Source organism: Podarcis filfolensis (genome assembly GCF_964270895.1).
Source record: "Podarcis filfolensis genome assembly, chromosome: 3".
Taxonomy (NCBI): domain Eukaryota; kingdom Metazoa; phylum Chordata; class Lepidosauria; order Squamata; family Lacertidae; genus Podarcis; species Podarcis filfolensis.
Genome location: NC_139606.1, coordinates 95842995 through 95867986, shown reverse-complemented (window position 1 = coordinate 95867986; position 24992 = coordinate 95842995). Strand labels below are relative to the sequence as shown.

The following is a 24992-nucleotide window of genomic DNA, read 5'->3' as shown; positions in this document are numbered from 1 at the left end:
AAATTAAAGGCTGATTTGGGGGTTTTTTTATATTGGGGGAGTTTTCTAGAATATGCATGTAGAGATTAAATACATTTTGCCTGGCGCCAAATAACAAAGTAACATTGAGTGACTGCAGATGTGGTTCCCAAAATCAAAATCCACTTTATCTGAAGAAGACAAGCTGATATTTAAGTTTATAGTTCTATTGCAATCATAACTGTAAAGTATGTTATATATAAGTATAACATGAAATATGTAGAGCAGGCATAGGCAAACTCAACCCTCCAGATGTTTTTGGCCTACAACTCCCATGATCCCTAGCTAACAGGACCAGTGGTCAGGGATGATGGGAATTGTAGTCCCAAAACATCTGGAGGGCCGAGTTTGCCTATGCCTGATGTAGAGCATAATCTTATGGATGTTTCCTCAGAAATAGTACTCAGTGTTCAGTGGGAGTTACACCTAGATAAGCGTGCATAGGATAGTAGCCCTAGTCTATTACTGTGCTACTTACAGCGTACATAGTAAAGAGTTGCTGTGATGTGCAACATAGCAGCAGTGTTTGCACGTTATGGTAAACCATAGTAATGCTTTACTGCGAACATGCAGAAATCTTCCCTTTTACCCATCTCATCTAGATGGCAGGAAGAACAAGCCATGATCCCTGGCTTAGTGTTATGTCCGAACTAGGGATTGTGGTTTGTTTCATTCTGAACAAACCAAGATTTGCTCAAACATGCTGCAGTTGGTAAGCCGAGAAGAAACCTTGGTTTAGTGTCTGGATTAACATCTCCCTGGCCACATGGGAGGATTGCATTGAGAGCCTTCTGCATGCTTGAAGTGAACCATTAACAGCATGTGCAAACTGGACTCTGCTTTTGGATCTCTGGCATAGACAGCTAGGGCCTGTCTGGTGCAAACCGAAGGACATCAGTAGACGTTTGTTTCGTTTTATGGAATTCATCAGATGCTCTAGTTAACAGGTCCTGTTAGGAAATAGCATAGTTGCCCCAACAGTGTGGGTGTTATGGAAGGAAAGGAGAACATCCATGCGCTTTACTTTGAACTAATGAGAAGCCCGGTTTTGCATTTGGCTGGGTGATTATTGCTTCTGCAGCAATAATTGAATGCATGTTTACCGGTTTATTTTTATTTTATTTTGCAGGCAAATAGCCACCAGCAAACAGTGCAACTCAAGACAGAATTTGATTCTTTCCATCATAGATTTCAGCATTGGCTGAAAACCTACACAGAACTAAAGCAGGAGAAAAAGGTGATGGTGAAGCAGATTCATGAACTTCAGATTCAACTGAAGAAGATGGATCCAGGTATGTAGTGCAGGCGTGGGGAGCTTTTTCCATCCTGCAGGCAGGCCTCCTCCCTCAACCCCACCTTGGGCTGCTTTGACATGTGTGTGGGGCTGCGCACCTATTAATCACCTAACAGTCACTTTAAGCTCCTCATCGTCCCTTTGCAACCCCACATCTGATGTCCCACATCTGATGTCACGTGTGAGGGGCAGCTGGCCGTGGTTTGGGGGGGAAAGCCTCAGGGGCCAAATTAGGACCTCTGCTGGGTCTAATTTGGCCTGTGGGCTGGAGATTCCTCATGCCTTTGTGTGTATGTGTGCAAAAATGCAACAACAGTTCCCTCATCAGTAGCCCCGGCTGACATTAGAATGCAAAAAAGTATTGCTGTTCGTTCTAACCCTGAAAAAAGGTCATGCTGGGATTCTGGTTGTGCCATGGTCAGCATCAACCCACTATCTAGCATAATCATCCTGGTGTGCATTGAGCTTTTATCTACAGCCTTCTGCACAGATGCCTTTTTTATCCCATTCTGGGCCAGCTCCTGCCACCCTACTTGTTATTTCATCCACTGGCAACAGCAGAGAAGAGGTCCCCACCTCTCGTTTTTCATATGAAGCTTCTGGCAATTTCATAGTAGTTAGGTAGTTGCTAAAATATTTTAACTCATCATTTGGTGCAGGTGGCCCACAGCATGCATCGCCCACAAATTACATCTTTTAAAATAAAAATTAAAGCAATTATAGCATTCCCTGAAAAAGCACATTGGAAAACCATCAGAGAAACTAAAGACAGGAAATGAAATAGATACCCAGTGAGTGGGAGTTTCACAGCGTTGGTGCCACTGCAGAAAGGGCCATGCTCCAGGAGGACTGAGGAAGATCTTTAGGTCTTAAGATGAACTACATATCTAAAGGAGTCGATCGTGTTTGGTGTCCACTGCTGCTGAAATGCTCTTTACAATATTTTCAGGTAAAGTATATTGGAAGTCTCTGTTGCTAATCCTTCATTTATTAAGGGCTGTTCTTTCATTGCATAGGTTCTGATAGGAATGCCACCGCAGAAGAGATAAGGTTGGAGCTGGAAGATCTGAAGGAACTGGTTGAAGAGAAAACTGCAGAAGCTGATCAAAACCTGGATAAGTACTGTACCCTGATAATTGATTATGATAAATTAGAGGAAGAAAACGAGATGCTAAAGACACAAGTCTCTCTTCTGAACACTCGGCTCAAACAGTCATCAGACTCTTCCAGTTCCCCTCTACAAAGTCCAGGAAGCCAAACAAAAATCACTAATGGGCTGCTTGTGGAAAAGGACTTATCTGAAGATATTACTAAGATTACTGTGAGGAGGCAAAGTTGTCATGAAAACAGAAACAATGGTGAAAGTGCTACATCTCCTTTTCCAGAGGCTGCCTCAAAACAAACTAAAAGAAGAACCGCATTTCAACAGCACAGCCCAAAAGTGCCCCTAGAAAATGCAGAATTTGAGTCAGGTGGTTCCACAGAGGTGGGAGGCAAAGGTAATCACTTTCACAACAGTATTGATGTTTGTTTAATAACATTCCTGTTACAGCTTGATACAGAGGCACAATAGAGGTAACTGAATCTATCCCCCTATGTTTGCCCTTTACCATTTTGTATTCTCATTTGTATGACCAGTGGAATAAAATTTAAGGCTGCCATTACAAGGCATAAGGGTGTAAAATTCTGCATGTAAAGTGATCATCTTCTTCTTTGGCAATCACTCATAGCCGAGTAATACTGTCTTCCATGAACACAGTCTTAACAGTGAGTCTGTAAGTGACTGTGGAAGCCAATTCTGGATCCACACGTCCTTCCACAGTAGGGACATAGGTTTCCGGTCAGAAGTGGATCATGGTGAGGGTTTGCCAAACATGCCTTCCTCTTAGCATGTTTTTCCCTTTCGACCTGAGTTCACAAGTGTCTTCAAAGCCCATGACAGCTTTGGTAAAGGCTGTTCTCCAATTGGAGCGCTCGCAGGCCAGTGTTTCCCAATTGTCAGTGTTTATACTACATTTTTAGAAATTTGTCTCTAAACCTCTTGCGTTGACCACCAGCATTACATTTTCGATTTTAAAGTTCAGAATGGAGTAGTTGCTTTGGAAGATGTTGATCAGGCATCTGAACAACATGACCAGTCTAACAAAGTTAATGTTGAAGAATAATTGCTTCGACACTGGCGACCTTTGCTTCTCCAAGTACACTGGCATTAGTTCACCTGTCTTCCAAAGTGATGTGTAAAATTTTTTGGAGAAACAGTTGATTGAATCTTTCGAGGAGTTGGAGATGGCGTTTATAAAGTGATGAGAGAGTTGTCTAACGCTATTGCCAAACCTTTACAACCACAGAAGTATAATATACCCAAACAAGTGGTTGCCTGCAAACTGCTTTTTCCTGCGATCTCTGTAAAGGGAGATGTTCACGTGGAAGGCTTTTCTCCATTCGACATTCTCAGAAAAGGCTCAGCTGGATTTAGGATTATTGCCAACAACAGGAGTTGGGGCAGCAAGATACAGTGGGCGCATTCTGGTGAGGGCAAGAGAGGCCTTTGTGGCCATTGGAGCTGCAGCTTGCAAACCACTTAACCGCTGATGAAATCGCTAAGCTTGGGACTACTCAAGAACGCAAGTCTGTGGGCTCATTCCATGAATGCTTGACTCCTTAATAGCCTTGGGGCCAGTGGCCTCACATTATGCAGATACTAACTAGCAAAAGGAAACCATTATCTTTCAAGCTGAAAGCACCCACCTGGGAGACTGCAGAAACACTTTATCTGTAGTACTTGAAATGAAAATAAGTATATGTTCCTGTTGTAAGGATTTATGTCAGGGAAGGGCTATGGATCAATGGTAGATCAACCGCTTAGCATGCAGTAGATCCAGGTTCAGTCCTTGGCATTTCCAGGTAGATCTAGGAGCATCTCCTGTGTGAACTCTTGAAGATCCACTGACAGTTCATAGCTAGGTGGACCAATGGTCTGACTGTAGAAGGGAACTTCCTATATGGCTCAGTTGGTTAGAGCATGGTGCTGATAATGCCAAGACTGCAGGTTTGATCCCCGTAGGGAACAGCTGCATATTCCTGCACTGCAGGGGGTTGGACTAGATTATCCTCAGGGTCCCATCCAGCTCTACAGTTCTATGATTCTATGATAATCCTAATTGACAAACAACACACCTCTGTAAAACCTTGCATAGTCTTCAGATGCTGCAGGGCCAGAATGCATACTGTACAGCAACAAACTATCATTGATATTATTTATTTCTTCTTTTGGGTATCTTACTCATCCTTCAGCACGTTGCAACAATATAAAAACGCAAGATTAAAATCAATTTATACAATTTACAGTCAGAAGAATAAGGTGGTATATGGGGCCTAACTTGTTTAGGGATTTAAACACTACAGTGGTACCTCGGGTTAAGAACTTAATTTGTTCTGGAGGTCCGTTCTTAACCTGAAACTGTTCTTGACCTGAAGCACCACTTTAGCTAATGGGGCGTCCCACTGCTGCCGCGCCGCCGGAGCATGATTTCTGTTCTCATCCTGAAGCAAAGTTCTTAACCCGAGTTACTATTTCTGGGTTAGCGGAGTCTGTAACCTGAAGCGTCTGTAACCCGAGATACCACTGTAATATGAGCACCTTGAATTGGACCCAAAAAGCGAGCTGGCAACCGTTTTTAAACAGTTGGTTGTTGTTTTCCTTTTTATTTCTTTTTTGTTTTTATTCCTGTCATAGTTTTTAAAATGTAACAAACAATGATCACCACGCACTTTCCTCCCTCAGGATCTTCTGATGTTCCTCTAGGAAATGGCAGCTCTTGCATTTCCCACAGGGCATATCTAATTCCCAGAGCGAGCCCCTGTCTTGTCCTTCCAAGCTTGAGATCACCACCGTTTACTGATCACTCCCAAACAACTGAGAGCGACTGCTTGCTTGAAAACCAAAAAGCAACACCAGAGGGCAGCAAACTACAAAAGGTAACTTGCGCGTATTATTAAACATGAGTTTGAATGTACCAAAGCACAAGAAATTCAGATTGTGAATGTATCTGAGCAAGTGGTTATGGGAGTGTCACGTTCTACTTATACAAGTTGTGAGCATATCAGCGTGAAGATGGAAAAAGTGAATATAGGAGGAAGTGACCATAAATTAGCAGCAGAGATCTTGTATGGCTCCTCCCCACACCCCCAATTATAAAATCTGAAGAGAACTTTGTTGTGTAGATTTGGCTTACAAATCATGAAGCCTGTATGGAATCATGGTACATGTTCAAGAACTTAAAAGGGATGTTTTTGGGTTTTTGTGTCTTTAAAACACTTAACTGAGTACCTACCTGGAGTGAGTGCTAAATACATAGGTGTATAGTTACAGGTAGGTAGCTGTGTGGTCTGCCGTAGTCGAAACAAAATAAAAAAAATTCCTTCCAGTGGCACCTTAGAGACCAAGTTTGTTATTGGTATGAGCTTTCAGATACCTGGTGTGTAGGTGTATAGTTAAGGTCTAGTTTTCTTGTTCTGAAAGCTTTGGGTCTGACTATTAAATCTAACCAGAAAACTTATAGAATAACACAGAAAAGAGGCCTGCTGAATCTTGCCAAAGGCCCATCCTTGGCCAATCGGTTACCTGTGAGAAGCCTGCAAGCAGGGCATGAGCACAATAGCACTGTCCTAACTTGCAGTTCTCAGCTACTGATTGATAGGTACACTGCCTCTAACACCGGAGATAGTACACAGCCATCATGCCTAGTGGTTCTGATAGCCTTATCCCCCATGAACCGAATCTTACCGTCTATGCAAAACCCTGCACCTGTCCCATTTCTTGCTGGATTTCTATACCTGCGGTTCCTGGCACTGGATACCCAAACCAGCTGCTTGGATATGTGTATGGTATTTCCAGCACTGGGCATTTGTGCATGCAGTACCCAAAGTAGTGGCTGGTGTTCTCAGTGCTGGTCCCTTTTTGCATGGTGCGGATGGAATTGAAGAGCTAAAGCCGGCCTCACCCCTTCCCCTTTAGGAATGGGAGTGTTGCATTCATGTCCTCTAGTTATCTCAAAAGTGGAGATTTACTGTTCTCAGAGCTTTCACACCAGTTTGGCCTGGGCATACTGCTGTTTGTAGATCCCTCTGAATCAAGGCTGTTGGTCGCTGTACTGCTTCCAGACTTTGAATCTCCCTTCCTAGAGAATTTAGACTGGCTCCCTTCTTGTTGTCTCTCTGCCATTGGCCTTTTTCTACCATTAGGCCTTTGGAAACTGACTTTTTAAGGCAAGGGCAAGTATTGCCATGGTTTTCTTGTTGTTACAATCAGTATTTTTAATTGATTTCTTTATATTGTTTTCATTCCATTAGTGCTTAATTAATCGTTAATGGCTAACTTTTCTATGTTTTTTGCTTTTTCTCTTTTGCCTGCTTTTTTGTATTTTTATCTGTAAGCCATCTTCAGTCTCAGTCTGAGAAAAAGGTGGAGTATAAATACATATAACAATAATAATAGTTTAACCTAATAATAATATAATATAATATAAGGGACGCGAGTGGCGCTGTGGGTTAAACCACAGAGCCTAGGACTTGCCGATCAGAAGGTCGGCGGTTTGAATCCCTGTGACGGGGTGAGCTCCCGTTGCTCGGTCCCAGCTCCTGCCAACCTAGCAGTTCGAAAGCACGTCAAAGTGCAAGTAGATAAATAGGTACCACTCCAGCGGGAAGGTAAACGGCGTTTCAATGCGCTGCTCTGGTTTGCCAGAAGCGGCTTAGTCATGCTGGCCACATGATCCGGAAGCTGTACGCCGGCTCCCTCGGCCAGTAAAGCAAGATGAGCGCCGCAACCCCAGAGTCGTCCGCGACTGGACCTAACGGTCAGGGTCCCTTTACCTTTACCTAATACAATATAACTACATAAACAAAACACAGAATCCTTTGCTAATTTCCTCATACATCTAGAAAATTAGGATGCCAAATTCTAAAACCAGCAGTTAAATTTTGCACTTCATTCATTGTTGGCATCTGTCTCAAGAGACAATGGAGTGTGCCTCTAGGGGTGAAGTCAAACCACTGGAGAATCACAGCGCCTGCTGTGGCTGCAGAGACCGGCAACTTGCAGCTGCTGCCTCCCACATTCTACATTCTGACAAAGGTCTTGTTTGAAACATCTCTGCTCATATGATCTAGTGCCTCAGTGCTGGAATAATAACAATAACAAGTCCCTCTTTTCCTTACACCTTTCTCCATCAAAAAGTGGACTTTGAGCAGGTCCAGCCAGCTGACCATAAGAGGCAATGATGAGGCTTACATGGGAGCAGGGCAAGGGTTCAGTAGGCCAATCCAACTGACTTTTGAAAAACATGGCCTTCAGCTCCGCTACTAGACTCAGAAATGCGAAAAGTAGTCCTCGCCATTGGAATCAATAAACGTCTTCCTTGCATGGATTGATACATGTATACTTTTTCTGTGTGTCTGTGTTCCCAGATAAATGACGTGCGGCTGCAAGAAATCCTAGCTGCTGCTTCGCCCTTGGGATTTGCTCCCAGGTCTCCCCTTTCAGCTTGCAACCAGTCAGCCCAAGCAGTTGATGGAAGATCTGCTAGGACCCCCAGTGCAATTGAAACGAAAAGCCCTCAAAGTACTGAAGAAAACGAGCTGGACAAAGCCTGCCACGTGCAGTAAATCTGGATTCTGGACTTGAAATGGTGAGAGCAAAGGGTTGTTTAGGAACTGAAAATCCTGAAAGAAGATTTCATTTGGCTGATTGACATCTGATGCTCTTTTAAATGTGTTGCGGGAGGAGGAGATTACTGGGTTGTTTTTGTTCTTATCTTTATTATATATTTTGCATTTTTTATATTGCAATTTTACGTTGTGAACCACCCTGAGATCTATGGATGAAGGGCGATATACACATTTAATGAATAATAATTTTGTCCATTTAGTTTTTTCATCCACCTCCTCCCTCCCAAAATGTAATAAAAACATAAACAAACTATTGCTTTTGTGTAACTTCTTTCCTGATAGTTTTAGAAACTAAAAGCTTATCCCGTTTTTGCGACATTTTGGTTTGTCCCAATAAAGGTATTGCTCTTTTGGAGATTTTCTCTTCTTATGAACCAACACAGTTTGTGCGCGACTTAGAAAATAGTTGTCTCGAAAAGGAAAAGGGGGAAGCAAACTACAAGGAAATGGTTGTGTACAATAGGTCTGCTCTGACATCATTTAAAGTAAACCTTTTTGGAACAGTAATTTTCAAATAGGAACACACTGCCTCAAGGACACTCATGCTCCCATCAAGGTTACAAAGTACCTGAGGGATACAGATTAAAGACTTTAGGGAACAGAAATAGCTTGCTACCTGTACAATCCTGCTAAGTGGATACCACCCCCTCAACCCTCCCTTTTTTGCTTTTTTTTTTTTTTAAAAACTGATTTTTCCTGGAATCGGTGCTTCACTTAATAGTGGCGGCACATAGCTTTCCAGTGCTTTAAATCTGTCAGTGGCTGGGTTTGCACAATTAACCATAGTTTATAAGCCAACTTAGGGACGCGGGTGGCACTGTGGGTTAAACCACAGAGCCTAGGACTTGCTGATCAGAAGGTTGGCGGTTCGAATCCCCACAACTGGGTGAGCTCCCGTTGCTTGGTCCCTGCTCCTGCCAACCTACAGGTCGAAAGCACGTCAAAGTACAAGTAGATAAATAGGTACCACTCCGGCGGGAAGGTAAATGGCGTTTCCGTGCGCTGCTCTGGTTCGCCAGAAGCGGCTTAGTCATGCTGGCCACATGACCCAGAAGCTGTACGCCGGCTCCCTCGGCCAATAAAACGAGATGAGCGCCGCAACCCCAGAGTCGGCCACGACTGGACCTAATGGTCAGGGGTCCCTTTACCTATAAGCCAACTGTGAATCCAGCATGGTTTGGTGGTAGTTAATAACCCATGGTTAAGCTGCTGTGCTGGGTTTGGAGGATGAAAACCATGGTTTAATAAACCGTGGTATGGTAGGGTTCGTTGAATTTTTCAAATTTCAAAAATGGGTGCCAAAGTGTTGTGACATGACTTGGTAATTCTAAAGATATTTTGGCTAAGTTAATATAATTCAGTTTTGCCCTCTAAAATGGTATGCCCTAATGCAGGGGTCAGCAACCTTTTTCAGCCATGGGCCGGTCCACCGTCCCTCAGACCATGTGGTGGGCCGGACTATATTTTTGCGGGGGGGGGGGGGAGAATGAACGAATTCCTATGCCCACAAATAACCCAGAGATGCATTTTAAATAAAAGGACACATTCTACTCATGTAAAAACACGGTGATTCCTGGACCGTCCGTGGGCTGGATTGAGAAGGCATTTGGGCCACATCCAGCCCACAGGCATTAGGTTGCCTACCCCTGCCCTAACAGTAAAGTGTTGCATGTGAACCAGGCCTGTTTCTCCCAAATCAATGCAGACAAGCATCAAAAAAACGGTAAACTCTAGGATTGCCATTAGTCCAGAATTTCCCAGACATAGCTCTCGTGAACAGCTTTTGGCGAATTTTTTGAGAGGGAGAATTTGGCAACCTGTGTCTGGATTTTCACTTTTTGAAATATGGCAACTCTAAGGTAAACAGTTCTGCCTACCTAGGAGTTCACTTTGGTGTTTCAAACAGCTCCCACACCAAGCACACACACTGATCCTCCAGTTCATTCTAGAAATCCAGCCCAGTTCATTTTAACCCTTGGAAAGCCGAGTGCACCAAGCTCACACCTCTCTCCCTCTCTGTGTTTTCTCTTTCAAAAGCAGGAGCCAAGAAGGAACAGCAGGCATTGCCCACAGCCAGAGGTGCTTTATTCATTTGGGGTGGGGGGTGGGAGCCTCTTAGCAGGCGTTTTGAGCTGTTCCCTCCCTTGTCCAGAAACAGGAGGAGCAGCTTGGAGCGGCAAAAGACTCTGCAAGAAGTAGGAAACCCCATCATAGAATTGTAGAGTTGGAGGGAGTTCTGAGGGTCATCTAGTCCAACCCCCTGCTATGCAGGAATCTCAACTAAAGCATCCATGGCAGATGGCTATCCAACTTTCTGTTCAAAAAACTTCATAGGACGAAGAGTGTGCCATTTCTTGTGGGAATCTGTTCCACTGTAGGAACAGTGCTTGGTGTCAGAAAGTTCTTCCTGATGTTTCATCAGAATCTCCTTTCTTGGTTTGCTTTGGTTTTTTAATCCTGTGAACCACCCTGAGACCTGCGGGTATAGGGCACTATATGAAATTAATTAATAATAGCCATTGGTTCTGTGGGGGGGGGGGAAGAAAAACTAATGGAGCTTGCGTGCCTCAGTCAATGTTAATATTCAGCCCTGCAAGCTTGGAATTGCCGTTTAAAATACAAGAGTTGGACCCTCTGACCATATTGTACATAAAAGTTAAGAGGGCTACACTGTGTTATGCAAACTAAAGTGTTTATTTAGCCTGCTGCCTGACTAGCAATTTGGCCTCACAAGATGCTGCATAGTCTACCCATATTGGACTGGTTCTTGGGACATTTTTGTATGTGGGGTTGGCAGGTTTCTCTCCAATGAAAGGCATAGGGCAACAGTGACATCTGCTGGCAGATTTTGAACTTTAAAAGCCTTATACAGTGGTACCTCGGGTTAAGAACTTAATTCGTTCTGGAGGTCCGTTCTTAACCTGAAACTGTTCTTAACCTGAGGTACCACTTTAGCTAATGGGGCCTCCCACTGCTGCTGTGCCGCCACCATGCAATTTCTGTTCTCATCCTGAAGCAAAGTTCTTAACCTGAGGTACTACTTCTGGGTTAGCGGAGTCTGTAACCTGAAGCGTCTGTAACCTGAGGTATCACTGTACCAGGTTAGCGGAGTTTGTAACCTGAAGCGTTTGTAATCTGAGGCATTTGTAACACGAGGTACCACTGTACAATGGTTACTACTTACGGGTTGATGTGCCTGCTTCTAGTGATATTTCCACAAGGAGGAAGACACAGGACACCCCCATTTCATGGGTTGTGCACTTGTTCCTCCCCATGCATTTCACACTCATTGTTTATTAACATATTAATATAAAAATAGAAAGTTGCTGTGGCAACTTCTGAGGCACATTCGAAAACAGAAGCATTTACTTCTGGGTTTTCTGTGTACGAAAACCAAAACATTCATCTTCCGAGACACTCAAAAAACAAGGTACCACTGTATCGTTATGTGGAAATTGTTTAATTGTGTTGTGTACTTTTTGATGTTCTATTCATTGTTTATGACTACTTTTGTTATGTTAGTAATTATGCAATTTTTTTTAATGTTGCAAGCTGCCTTGAGTATGGTTTGAACTATGGAAAGGTTGCATACAATTGAAATCATGTATGTATGTATGTATGTATGTATTCATTCATTCAGTGGTGTTGCTCACTTGATGTTAAAGCTTCAGTCAGTGGAACAGGAAAGGAAGGAAAAGTCCCCCAATCCCTAAATTTACTCAAGGGTTGGGAGATGGTCCAGAGCAGATTTAGGGTGGTGGTGGTGATGATGTATGCAGGCATTGGAGGCCAAAGTCAGGCTATATGCATGCAATGCTGGCCTAGGCCTTAAGGCCTCCCGGAGCTCCATCTGCATAACAAAAGACAGAGAGGATTCTAAAACCCTCCAATGACATTGTTAGGAACTGGCAGGCAGCCAATCCCTGCTGAGATAGGGCATTGTTGTGATTTGCTAATTGCAGCATTAAGGCGACCTATCACAGGTGGGTTGTGTGTTTTGCCTTGGCTGGCTTAAGGGATGTGGGTGGCACTGTGTTCTAAACCACTGAACCTCTTGGGCTCGCCAATCATAAGGCTGGCAGTTCGAATCTCTGCAACGGGGTGAGCTCCCGTTGCTCTGTCCCAGCTCCTGACAACCTAGCAGTTTGAAAGCATATCAGTGCAAGTAGATAAATAGGTACCATTGAGGCAGGAAGGTAAACGGCGTTTCAGTGCACTCTGGTTTCCATCACGGTGTCTCCTTGCGCCAGAAGTGGTTTAGTCATGCTGGCCACATGACCCGGAAAGCTGTCTGTGGATAAACCCCGGCTCCTTCGGCCTGAAAGCGAGATGAGCGTTGCACCCCTTAGTTGCCTTTGCATGGACTTAACCTTCCAGGGGTCCTTTACCTTTTACCTTTTACCTTTACCTTTAAGGTAAATATACTGGTCCAAGTGCCCCTGTTTGTCAGTCTTGTTCCTGTTGCTACAATAAATCCTTTTGAGCTGAAATCTGGTCTTGGGTCATGTCTGAACCCACCTACACCTGTGGCCACCAAAAATTGTTTTGATTCCTATCCTGCAGATGGGAGCTTGACCATCATCTGAGCAATGCGGTCAGATATAGCCCATGTCTCGGCTTACTTTCAATCGCTGTTTTTTTAATGTGTGCAAGCTTTGTACGTGTTATTACCGACTAGTCTTGGCTAGAAATTTATGGACACATTAAGAAGGGAGGATATGGATGGGGGAGGATATTTATTACTTTGTTTTATTGGATTTAACATCAGTATGTAAGCAGAAGCTCTAAAGATGAATGGATGGTCGTTGTCAATGGAAAAGGGATGGTAACAAGAGGCTGGGAGCTTAAATGGGGTCTGCAAAAAGGATTTTGTAAACCGCAGTCGGAGTTTGCTCCCAAGAGGAATGCCCTTGTTAGGCAAATGCAGATCCTTCTTCAGCAGTTGGAAAGCAAGGACATAAGTTGTTGTATGAGGACGTGAATTGCCTGCGTCTTGGAACTAGAACTTGTGCTGGTTTTAATCAGAGTGATTTCATTTGCTTTAATAGAGCTATTCTGATTTATACTGGCAATTATACAGGAGCACCGCGCAGTTTTAAATAAATTTATAGTCCTTTTGAAAATAGTCAAGATTAGCTCGTTCCTTTTCTGTCTTTCCTGCGTGGGCTTGGAAAACCCCTTAATGAAGCCAAACAGAGTTGTCTATATGACAGCTCACATTAATGGAATTATAATGATGTCACATATACAAATAAGAATCTCTCTCTTTTTCTCTCTTTTCAACTATATAGATGAGGGGTTTTTTTAGCTGTCTCTGATATATAACAACCAGTTTGGCAGGAAGCAGGGTGTATTCCAGTATTTTGGGGGTCTGGGGTTAGTATAGTGGTTAAGAGCGGTGTACTCGTAATCTGGTGAACCGGGTTTGATTCCCCGCTCCTCCACATGCAGCTGCTGGGTGACCTTGGGCCAGTCACACTTCTCTGAAGTCTCTCAGCCCCACTCACCTCACTGAGTGTTTGTTGTGGGGGAAGAAGGGAAAGGAGATTGTTAGCTGCTTTGAGACTCCTTAGGGTAGTGATAAAGCAGGATATCAAATCCAAACTCTTCTTCTTCTTCTTCAAAGTGAGCCCAGACATGGGACACTTTCCAGAACAGCCCTTTTGTTCCTCTCTTACATGGGTTGTGCTGCGGCAGTCACTAAGTGGCAGCAGTGTGTAAGCTTGATGAAATCCCGCGAGATCTCGTGAGATTTCAGTAAGATATTGCCAGTGGTGTGGGGCACCTCTTGGGCTTCTGCCACCCAAGGTGGCCGCCTCACCAGGCTTCATGGTCACGGCAACCCTGATTTTATCACCCTGTTTTAGAATTAGTTGCAGAAAAATGCCGAATGATATGGTCATTTTCATCCCCGGTATGGACTTTTTAATCTACTACACTCTTTTTGAGATACCTGACACCAAATTGTTGATACAAGTTAGTACTGTATACTAGTTCAGCTATGCTTTCCAGAAATATGTCTGGTTTATTTTTTTTTTGGGGGGGGGGTGTTGTCCCTTAGAGTGTGATGGCAATCCACCACACTTGGCACCAAACATCTCTCCACTAAAGAAAAAAGCCACACATCTTTTCAGTCAGCACCAGGATTGTCCACACGAGCTTTCCATATGCACCAGATGGATAATCTTCCTAAATCAACTCAGGACAGCTGGGGGCAGCAGATAACAGTAGGTCAGTAATATTATATGTGCATCTAAATGGGAAAGGTTCAAGAAAGGCACATTATACATTTTGTCTCCGAGGGATATACCATCCTATTTATACCGATTCTAAATATGCTAGTAAACAGATCCTAAATACAAGAGAAGCACAGTTAAGCACAGCAGAATGCTGAACTTAATGATAAACATTAAATAGTCTGTCTGAACAGATCTTGGGCCTTGAGGCCAATGGCTCATTAAGTCAGGAAAGGCAGAAAGAACTGGGGTAAATCTGACTCTTGCCATAAACATTTAAGCTTCTTTTTAGCCTTCAGCGCCTAAATGTGCTGCTCTTACGTCTTTTTTGCAACTGTGCATAGTGTGTGTGTGTGTGTGTGTGTGTGTGTGTAGTAATAGCTTTGTTCCAACCTCACAGTGTTCATCAGTTACAGAAATTTTGCAATAATTAAATATTCCAGGTGGAATCCAATGTCACACTCTCACGAACGTTCTGTCTGCAGAAGCATTTCAGCCTGTCAGGTGGAATGATCCTTCCCCTTGTACTGTTCTGGGGTTTCCCCCGACTCCCCTGAGCCAATTTTGGGGGGCATGTGGTGGGGGAGGAGAGGGGGAAAGCCCCATGGAATAAGCAGAAGTTTTTGTGTGAGCCTTCTGCTTACAGGGCTCCCTAGGTCAGGCATCCCCAAACTCGGCCCTCCAGATGTTTTGGGACTACAGTTCCTATCACCCCTGACCACTGGTCCTGTTAGCTAGGGATGGTGGGACTTGTAGTCCCAAAACATCTAGAGGGCCGAGTTTGGGGATTCCTGCCCTAGGTAAATCCCATCCATTCACTCACTCACTCACTCCAGTGTTAGAAACTGAGATATGAAAGCTAGGTGCTAAATTGCACCTTGTACCTAGGTTATGAGCGCAACAGCAGAATGTCTAGGTACATTTTTTTTATAATGAAAATACAAAGCTGAAAATGAATGAACTGCAGCTAAATTCTTACGTTCATTTTCACATGGTCTAGTCCTTCCCCTGCCCACCACCCTAATATTCTTAAGAGGGTCTCTTCTCCAGCCTTCAAAGAATAGCTGGATGTGGGAGGGACAAAAAATGGTCCTCCTTTCCTTCCATTCTGTAGTTTTAATCTGAATTCTCAGGAGCTGTACTGTACCCAGAGCTCAGAAACTGCTCGCGCCAATGAAATTCCTTGTTGCAAAATGCACCTAGGAGTGTCAAACGCTCATCCACTAACATTACTCAAAGTCCAAACTTTGACTTTTCACCTGCTTCTAGTAGTCAGTGCATTTGGATGGAAATTGATACTGCATTGTCAGAAGAGGGGTAGGAAGCAGGATGAGATACTTTTAGTACAATCCTATCCATCCAATCCTATCCAGGGACGTGGGTGGCGCTGTGGGTTAAACCACAGAGCCTAGGACTTGCCGATCAGAAGGTCGGCAGTTTGAATCCCCGCGATGGGGTGAGCTCCTGTTGCTCGGTCCCTGCTCCTGCCCAACTAGCAGTTCGAAAGCACATCAAAGTGCAAGTAGATAAATAGGTACCGCTCCAGCGGGAAGGTAAATGGCGTTTCTGTGCGCTGCTCTGGTTCGCCAGAAGTGGCTTAGTCATGCTGGTCACATGACCCGTAAGCTGTACACCGGCTCCCTTGGCCAATAAAGCGAGATGAGCGCTGCAACCCCAGAGTCGGCCACGATTGGACCTAATGGTCAGGGGTCCCTTTACCTTTACCTTATCCATGTCTATTTAGAAGCAAGTGGACATAGCAATACAGCCCGACTTTGGACTGTATGGTACCCTAGAAAAAGAAAACATATAAGAAGAGCCTCCTGATTCAAACCAATGGCCTATCTACACCAGTGTTCTGTTCTCACGGTGGCCACCCAAAGAGAGAGACAGAGACAGAGAGAATAAAATCATTTTAATGATCATGACCATTTCATTATACTTAGCTTGAGTTTTAACCACAGTTGACTGAAACAGTTGCATCCTTCTTTTCGTTTTGTACAGTTCTCCTAATGAACTTTTAAAATGCAGCCAGTTCATTTTCAGCTTCTCTTTGTGCCTCCTGGTCCTTCAATTTATGTCCTTGTTAGCTCATTCACATGACTCTGCTCAAACCAACTTCTTTCAGAACATAAAATTATACTCAATGACGAGAAGGAAGGAATGATGTATTCATTGTGTCTGGAAGTAGCCAGTGATGAGTTCCTACATTATTCATTCCAGGAAAAATTAGCACAAAGACTGGATCAGAATTGTTTTTGCTTTCATCTAGAAAATAGCAATGCTGCATCTGGCAAGTTGATCCTTGGAAGGAGGCTGTTCGGATAGTTGCTGACCAGTGGCCTCAGGGTGTTTTAGAGTTCCCCCAAGCCCACTGACCACTCCCTTTTGTGTAAGGGTGATGCTGTTACCAACAGTCAGAATGAGTTAGCTATTAGGAAATAGAATATAAAAAATGTTTGCATGGAGAAATCTAGGATTCAACCGCAATTCTCTTCAGATAGTACAATGATTCAAGTTAAGTTTCATTAATGTTTACAGTACTCTGAATGGCTCTTTACATTGTAAATTTCCTTCCTCTCTTATTATAAAGTCTGTTATGTTTGTTTGAGTCCGATGCTTCAGAAGACCATTTGTGACTTAAAAAGTGGTGGCTGTGTTGAGACAGCTTCTCCTGTGCTTCAAGCAAGTGTAACAGACAGGAGAATCTGGCAGATGAGGGCAGATGTTCAAATCATCCTTCAGGGCTTGAAAAATTCTTTGCATTTTTACCTAATTAAAACAAAAAAAGGGGGGGTGAAGAGAAAGTTTGTCAGGGCTATAAAAGTGTTGCACACACATATGTATTGTAGTTACATTCCTGTAACTGAACAATGCGGGGCAACAGGAATGTATTCTGTATGGGCCTCGTTGCAATTTCAAAGAGCTTTCAGTTGTCAAACAGTGCCTCTAGATATTCTGGAACAGGTACGTATGCCAACACCTACACTATCATCTATCCAAGTGAGCAAGGCTGATTTGAACACGTATTGAAATGGTTCTATAGAATCCATGTCATCCATGAATTCCTGCAGCTGCCCCATCATGGCCCACTCCAACCCCTTTCCTAAAAAGGCAGTATTTGTGAGTGGTCAGTAATTAGTCCAGACGAATAGGTCCAGGGACAGCTTCTTTAAGAGTGGTGGTACCACTATCTCATTCAAGGCAATAGAGACAATCCCCTCCTTTAATGAACTGGTAACCATTGAATGTTGTTCTCCCTGCCACATATGAATCATCTGTTCCTTGATTGAGATGTATTGTGATTACGTATCTTTTTGTCCGGACTTTCCACAATCCATAAGATTGGACCCTGCTCTTTCTGAATTATTGTTTTTACATGTTTTTATAATGCTGTTTTATGATATTGTTTTATTGTATTCGTGTTAGTTTTGTATAGTGCTTTCAAATATTCAAAATATTTTTAAAAATTACCGGTAGATTTTTAGAAATGCTTTTGAATAAATGAACAAAACATCTGGAGGGCATCAGGTTGGCATAGACAGACCTATGTCTTGCCAGCATGACTCCCAGAAAGTTCACCTGCCCCCTCACCACATTTCCCTGCATTTTATAGATCCATTTTTGTTGTTTAATATCTGACTTAATGTGCTATTCAAGAATCATAATGCAAATACCTGTCCTTCCTTGTCCTTTCTCAGCCTTGGCTCCTGAATTTAATATCAAGAGCAGTACGCAGCAATCTAAATTTTTACCCGATACCCTTAGAAACAATTTATGGGGAAGAAACAAAAAAACAAGAAATCCATCTTTTGTCACAATTGTGGTTGTTTCCTCATTTGCAAGTGTTTCCATTATGTACTTTTGGAGGCCTGAAATTTATTAATGTCACAGAAACAATTGCTCAAATTCAAATGGCCAAAGAATGGAATGGAAGTCGCTGAATGGAAGTCGCTTGTTTGGATTTGATATCCCACTACCCGAAGGAGTCTCAAAGCAGCTAACATTCTCCTTTCCCTTCCTCCCCAACAACAAACACTCTGTGAGGTGAGTGGGGCTGAGAGACTTCAGAGAAGTGTGACTGGCCCAAGGTCACCCAGCAGCTGCATGTGGAGGAGCGGAGACGCGAACCCGGTTCACCAGATTACCGCTCTTAATTACTACACCACGCTGGTGTTGATTGTCATACGTGAGGCAATTCAGGTGTGATCCTGGAAGCAATCAGCTGAGCTGAAATTTCTCAGAAGACTCCCCTGCCCCATGAGAAATATTCTGAGATTTTCCTCTCTCACACTTCTTCTAGAGAAGGTGACAATCTTTCAGGACCTTCTCTGAATATTATTCGCTATTTTTTTCTGGCAAGAGACAAACACAAACCCCTTGCCCTCCATTCTGGAATGACACTAGGCTCAGTACAGTATGAATGATACAGAATGATAGCTAGGCTGCCAACACGGTGGCAGCTGTTGTCGCTTGCAGCAGCAGCAGCAAAAAATAAAAAGTAAAGAACCTTTCGGTGGAGCAGGGCGGGGAGAAGGCATGCATAAGAAAAGCTCTGCTGGATCAAACCACTGGCCCATGTAGTCCAGCATCCTGTTCTCAGTGACCAATCGGATGCCTGTGGAAAGCCTGCAAGGAGGACCTGAGCGCATAAGTTTCCAGCAACTAGTATTCAGAAGCATACTGCATCCAACTGCAGAGGAAGAACATAGCCACCATGGTTTCTGGCCACTGATAGCTTTGTCCTCCACAAACTTGCCTAATCCTCTCTTATAGCCATCCAAGTTGGTGGCCATCATCGTGGGAGGGAAATGAGCTGCATGAAGGTGTATTTTTTGTATGGGAGACTGAGCATATAAAAAAATACAACCAATATTAAAATTAGTTAACACAACTGATCTATTTGCTCTGAGAACACTGATGGTTAACACATTACATTTCCGACCCTCACAATTATGCACTATAATTATGGACTGTTCATTGGCTTAGTTTCACACTTCATGAAGTTCTACTTTACGAGGATTGCCATATTTAAAAATGTAAAATTCCTGACACCCCCAAAGTTGTTGAGCCCCAGCATCTCCATGAGCCAATTCTTATTATTATTAGAGCAAGGAAGGAAGGGATTCCCCCCCAAAAAACTTTTTTTAAGCGTGAAAAACCCCTGGGACACCCCCCATGAAAATGGCCAGGCCCTATTGCACCCCTTTCTTCAACACAGCCCCCCACCTTACTTTCCTCTCTACTACACCCCACCCAGCTGCTCAGGCCCCCCCATAGCCCTCAGAAATGTGTAGTGAGGCGCTGTAACCTTTCTCTCCCCCCCCCACCTCGAACTTACCACAGCTGGTTATGTCCCCCTTCCTTCAGTTTGCTGCCCTCGCTATCCAGGCCTATCCAGGTCTCATTTAAACTCTTTCCTGCGCACACGCACACACTGTTCCCTGCCCGCCCCCATCTCCACCTTGACGGTGCTGCAGCTGGAAGTGGACGGTGGCCATGAATGGCTGCAGCCCACCCTGGCAATATGAGGATGTGCTTGCCGCCATGTACCTGATGGGTGAGACAAACTAACACCACCACCTCAACCCCCTTAGGCGAGGTGGCCACGCCAGCAGCTCCTGAGTGCCCAGCTACAGACCCCCTCTCACTGCTTCTGCCACCATGACTCTGCGGGACACCCCTGGCACGGGGTCCCTTTTTCAACCAGCTTGGGGCGGCTAGACCCCTCTCTCAACAGCCTTCCTCTCTCAACAGCTTCCTCACTCTCCCCCCACCCCGGCTAAGGGAAGTGACATTTTGTCACTTCTACTGCTGCTGGGGGGCAGCCTCCCCAGGAAATAAAACAAAAAACAAAAATCGGGGGGGGGGGGGGGGACGGGACGGGTTGCCATACATTCGGGAAATTCCAGAGATTTCTTAACATCCAACAAATTTTCCCGGATGCTATTTTAGGAATCCAATTTCTGTACAGTGGTACCTCAGCTTAAGAACTTAATTAGTTCTGGAGGTCTGTACTTAACCTGAAACTGTTCTTAACCTGAAGCACCACTTTAGCTAACGGGGCCTCCCGCTGCCGCCGCACAATTTCTGTTCTCATCATGAAGCAAAGTTCTTAACCCGAGGTACTATTTCTGGGTTAGCGGAGTCTGTAACCTGAAGTGTCTGTAACCTGAAGTGTGTGTAACCTGAGGTACCACTGTGCATGTCTGGAATTTTCTGGATGTATGGCAAGCCTAACTTTACTGCTTCCTGTCCAGAGAAACAAACAATGCTATATTGTGCCTGTGTGAATTGTAAAACACTTGCAATGTTCAACAGATACTCATTACATAAAACCGACAATCTCAGCTGTAACTATCATTGCCGACTCAGAAGTTAAGCTGTGTCCAGCTGAGCTAATCCATTCTATGTGTGTATATAAAATAAAATAAAATAATATTTATGCACAATGAACAAAAAAATAGCTATTTCTTTTTCACTGGCACTGCAGAAATATTATTCTCTTTCAGGACCGCATTTAGGCTATATTAGTATGCCTGGACTGTCTGACAGGGGGGGAAATGGGTTTATTTTGGGATTTAAATGGACACTTTGCTTTGGTTGCTGTGGAAACCCTAGGTTCATTTAGGGACTTTAATAGTCCCTTCCACAGGGTTGCTGTGAGTACTTCTTCACATAATTAATCTGTGGATTCCTAGGATGTTGCGATGACGACGCTTACTAATATAATAGTATATATAGGTAATTGGTTAAAATACATGGAACAGCAGTATAGAAATGACTACAAAGTCGTAATACAAAAAGTACATCCTCTATGTTCATAGACAGTACACTAAATTGTTAATAACAATAATTTATTATTTATACCCCAGCCACTCTGGGCGCCTCCCAACAGAATATTAAAAACATGATAAAACATCAAACATTAAAAACTTCCCTCAACAGGACTCCCTTCAGATGTCTTCTAAAAGTCAGATAGTTGTTTATTTCCTTGACATCTGATGGGAGGGCGTTCCACAGGGCGGGTGCCACTACCAAGAAGGCCTGGTTCCCTGCCACCTCACTTTTCACAGGGAGGGAACCACCAGAAGGCCCTTGGAGCTGGACCTCAGTATCTGGGCTCAATGATGGGGGTGGAGACGCTCCTTCAGGTATTCTGGGCCGAGGCCGTTTAGGGCTTTAAAGGTCAGCACCAACACTTTGAATTGTGATCGGAAAAGTACTGGGAGCCAATGTAGGTCTTTCAGGACTGGTGTTATATGGTCTCAGCGGCCACTCCCAGTCACCAGTCTAGCTGCTGCATTCTGGATTAATTGTAGTTTCAGAGCCAGTTGAGCTAGTTGGGCTATTGATGGTCCAATATTTATGCTTTCTCGGTTTCCCCCCTTTTTTTCCCTTAGCAATGTGGCACATTTGGAAATAGGGAGGCAGCTGACTGGGAACAATAGGAGGAAAGGCATGGCTACTTAGGGTGAAGACATCTCTCTTCCTGAACACTTGAAATATTTTAGTGACTCATTTAAAATACAGCCACCCTACCTTTCTGTTCTACCCAGCTATTCAAAGTGATCAATATAATCATGAGTTAAAAACAAATCCAATACATCAAACTAAAATCTCAAAAAGAAAACAGCAGAAAAAAATGATGATGCCAGAATTGGAAGATTCCTCAAAGGTCGTCAAATCCAACCCCCAGCCAATGCAGAAAATACATTAGTGGGATTTATTTACAGTGAATAAATGTGGGACTCCTTGTCCCCTTGTTTCTTGTGGAGAGAAATGCTGAGCTATGAGATCAGACCACAGAAGCCGTAAAATAACTGCTGTGCCCTCACCTTACTCAGTTATATATAATTTTTGTGCAGTTTTGGGTGAGGGAGGACTTTTGAGATGCTGTATGTTTAAAGCCATTACACAAATAGCAGCAATATGAGGCAACCCTCTCATTTAACTCCACAGCTTTCCCAGAAAGAATTTACTGAGAAAGACACCTCACAGAAAACAAACCAGGATTGCAGCTCCTGAGCTTATTACCATCCATTGCACAAAGTAGTGTGCACTTTACAGATACATCTTGCTGGCTAATTTTTAAAAAAGAAAGGGGGAAAGAGCTCTTTCTGCTTTGCTGGATTGTTGGCGTTACTTACACAGGTAGGCTCAGTTAAGTTCTCAGAAATATTTATCACAGACATATTATGGCCTCTTCTGCTGAAACATGTTCAAGTCATAGATTCTAAGGCTGCAGGTGATAGATGTTCTTTAATGGCTCATTATTCTGCTCTGCAAGTGACTCTTTATGAGGACAATGAAAAGTAGACTTCAACATATATCAGTGTCCAAGCAGAGCAACTTAGATTGTAACCCTAAACACACCCAGGAATAAGGCCTATTGAATACAGCTGGACTTACTTTTGAGTAAGCATGCATAGGGTTGCACTGTCAGTATACAATAGGGGAGTGCAACCAAATAAGAGGATGTTAGACAAAAACGTGTGGATTAATTGATGAATATTGACAACTGAAGATGTAAAACACAAGAACATATATGAGGGAACATTCATGGCTTGTGAAGGAGGTAGAAGTATCCTAAATCATCATCATCTTTTTAAAATACCCATTAATTGGATTAAGTTCTAAGGAAGTGCTTAAAATCCTGTCATAAAAAGAACTTATAAGTGCACCAAATGTCTGGTGTCTGGATTTAAAGTAGTGTTTTGTGGGGGCGGGCAGAATATTCTCTAGGAAAAAAGAAATGCTTCAAGAATGTTCACTTTTTGTGTGTTTCCACAACAGATGTAGCTACAAACGCACACAGACACAAAGGGGTATACACCTGAGTTGAATAGGATTCAGAATGCAGCAGTCTGATTGGTCCTAGAACAATAGGGTCCAGAATGCAGCAGTCTAATTGGTCCACAGGAGCCACCCAATCCAGCTCCAGGTGGAAGTGAATCCGCAACCTGATTGGCCTACAGGTGAATCCCGGAATTAGCCAATCACGTGGGGCCCATTGTGTAAATAATGTTTATAAAGCAGACATTCTGGGGGAACTTCCATTCCTCCTCACCACTATGAGCTGAATAAAGAGCATGAAATCCACTCTCAACTCCGAGTATATTTCAATAATCTACAGTGGTACCTCAGTTTTCAAACGTAATCCGTTCTGGAAGACCGTTCGAGTTATGAAACGTTTGAAAACCAAAAACTCAATATGGAAGCCTCAAAACAGAAAACTTAAAACGGAAAACTCAATACGGAAGCCGCCTTGAAAGTTTGACTTCTGAGGCACGTTCAAAAATGGAAGCATTTACGGCGTTCGAGTTCCGAAACGTTCATCAACAGAGAAGTTTTAAATCAGGGTGCAGTGGTACCTCGGGTTACATACGCTTCAGGTTACATATGCTTCAGGTTACAGACTCCGCTAACCCAGAAATAGTGCTTCAGGTTAAGAACTTTGCTTCAGGAAAGAACAGAAATTGGGCTCCGGTGGCACGGCAGCAGCGGGAGGCCCCATTAGCTAAAGTGGTGCTTCAGGTTAAGAATAGTTTCAGGTTAAGTACGGACCTCCATTACGAATTAAGTACTTAACCTGAGGTACCACTGTACCATTGTATATACATAGAAACATAGGAAGTTTCCTTATACCAAGTCAGACTGTTGGTCCAGCTAGCTCAGCACTGTCTACACTGACTGGCAGCAGCCTTTTTGGATTTCAGGCAGGGCTCTCCACCAGCCCTACCCAGAGCTGCCAGAGATTGAACCTGAGATCATCTGCAAAGCAGATGCTGTATCCCTGAGCTACGGTCCTTCCGCTAACAAATATACAACTTTGGTACAACAAAGAGAGAAGAAAAAACCCACCTAAGTTTCATAGTATATTGTCAAAGATTTGTATTTGTGTGTAGGACTGGCCCAAGACATTTTGGCACCTGAGGTGAATCACAAAATGGCGCCTCCCCCGCTAGGGAAAAAGGAGGGAGTGAAGATCTACATCAGGAACAAGGGGGAAAGAGGGAATAGGAACCTGTTCTTTTAAGAAACAGTGTGAACCCTGGGGAAAGCAAAACAGGAGGTGCCTCAAGGAATCACAGAGTCCAAAACTCATGCATGTTTAGTCAGAAATAGGTTTCACTGGGATCAAAGGTGCTTGCATTCAAAGACAGGATCCTGCTGCGACACGGCTCAAAGGATAGGAGTCATTCTTGGGTGCCCTGCGGGCAGAGGATTTGTAATGGCAGCTCACGAAGTTTTGGATGCAATGGTAAAGATAGACAGAATTTAGTTCACTGCTCGCCAGGAGCAGCCCAAGTCATTTTGCTGCCTGAGGTGAATTCGCAGGGATGGTGCATTCCCAATTCTGTGCCCAAAATCTGACTAAACTGGTAGTTGGAACTTACTTACTTACTTACTTACTTGGTGATAAAACAAAGTCTTCTACCGCACTTGAGGGCAGCAAGCTAGCTTAGAAAATGCAGGGCAGATCACATGGCACGCAATTCTAGCCAATTTCCGCCCCTCAGAATTTGCCACCTGAGGCAGCTGCCTCACTCTGCCGGCCCTGCTTGTGTGTGTGTTTGTTCGTGTATGTTTGTGTGTATTACTTGAAGGTCAACATGTTCAAATATCAGATCTTTCAGTGCGATCATATCAAAATGTCTTCATACCGTGCAGGATTTGACTTCAAGAGGGGTGAATTCAGAACTGCCTAGCCA

At 43.7% G+C, this 24992-nt stretch overlaps 2 protein-coding genes and 1 long non-coding RNA gene across 13 annotated transcripts in view; 2 read left to right on the top strand and 1 right to left on the bottom strand.

Annotated features, from left to right (window-relative positions):
• The window catches only part of CENPF (centromere protein F), a 33077-nt gene extending 24783 nt beyond the window's left edge, over positions 1-8294 (top strand). For both annotated transcript variants that reach the window (XM_083604688.1, XM_083604687.1), the window contains exons 14-17: positions 1148-1310; positions 2329-2811; positions 5097-5290; positions 7781-8294. In XM_083604688.1, coding sequence (XP_083460814.1) covers positions 1148-1310; positions 2329-2811; positions 5097-5290; positions 7781-7978 — 1038 coding nt within the window. In that variant the 3' untranslated portion in view covers positions 7979-8294. The remainder of the gene's footprint in view (positions 1-1147; positions 1311-2328; positions 2812-5096; positions 5291-7780) is intronic.
• The window catches only part of LOC310758848, a 321389-nt gene that overhangs the window by 30885 nt on the left and 265512 nt on the right, over positions 1-24992 (top strand). The gene's annotated exons all lie outside the window — the stretch shown is intronic.
• The window catches only part of LOC310758643 (spermatogenesis-associated protein 7 homolog), a 60736-nt gene continuing 51917 nt past the window's right edge, over positions 16174-24992 (bottom strand). For 9 of the 10 annotated variants that reach the window (XM_083605430.1, XM_083605434.1, XM_083605428.1 and 6 more), the window contains one exon: positions 16174-17049. In XM_083605430.1, coding sequence (XP_083461556.1) covers positions 16918-17049 — 132 coding nt within the window. In that variant the 3' untranslated portion in view covers positions 16174-16917. The remainder of the gene's footprint in view (positions 17050-24992) is intronic. The other variant, XM_083605429.1, reaches the window with a different exon arrangement.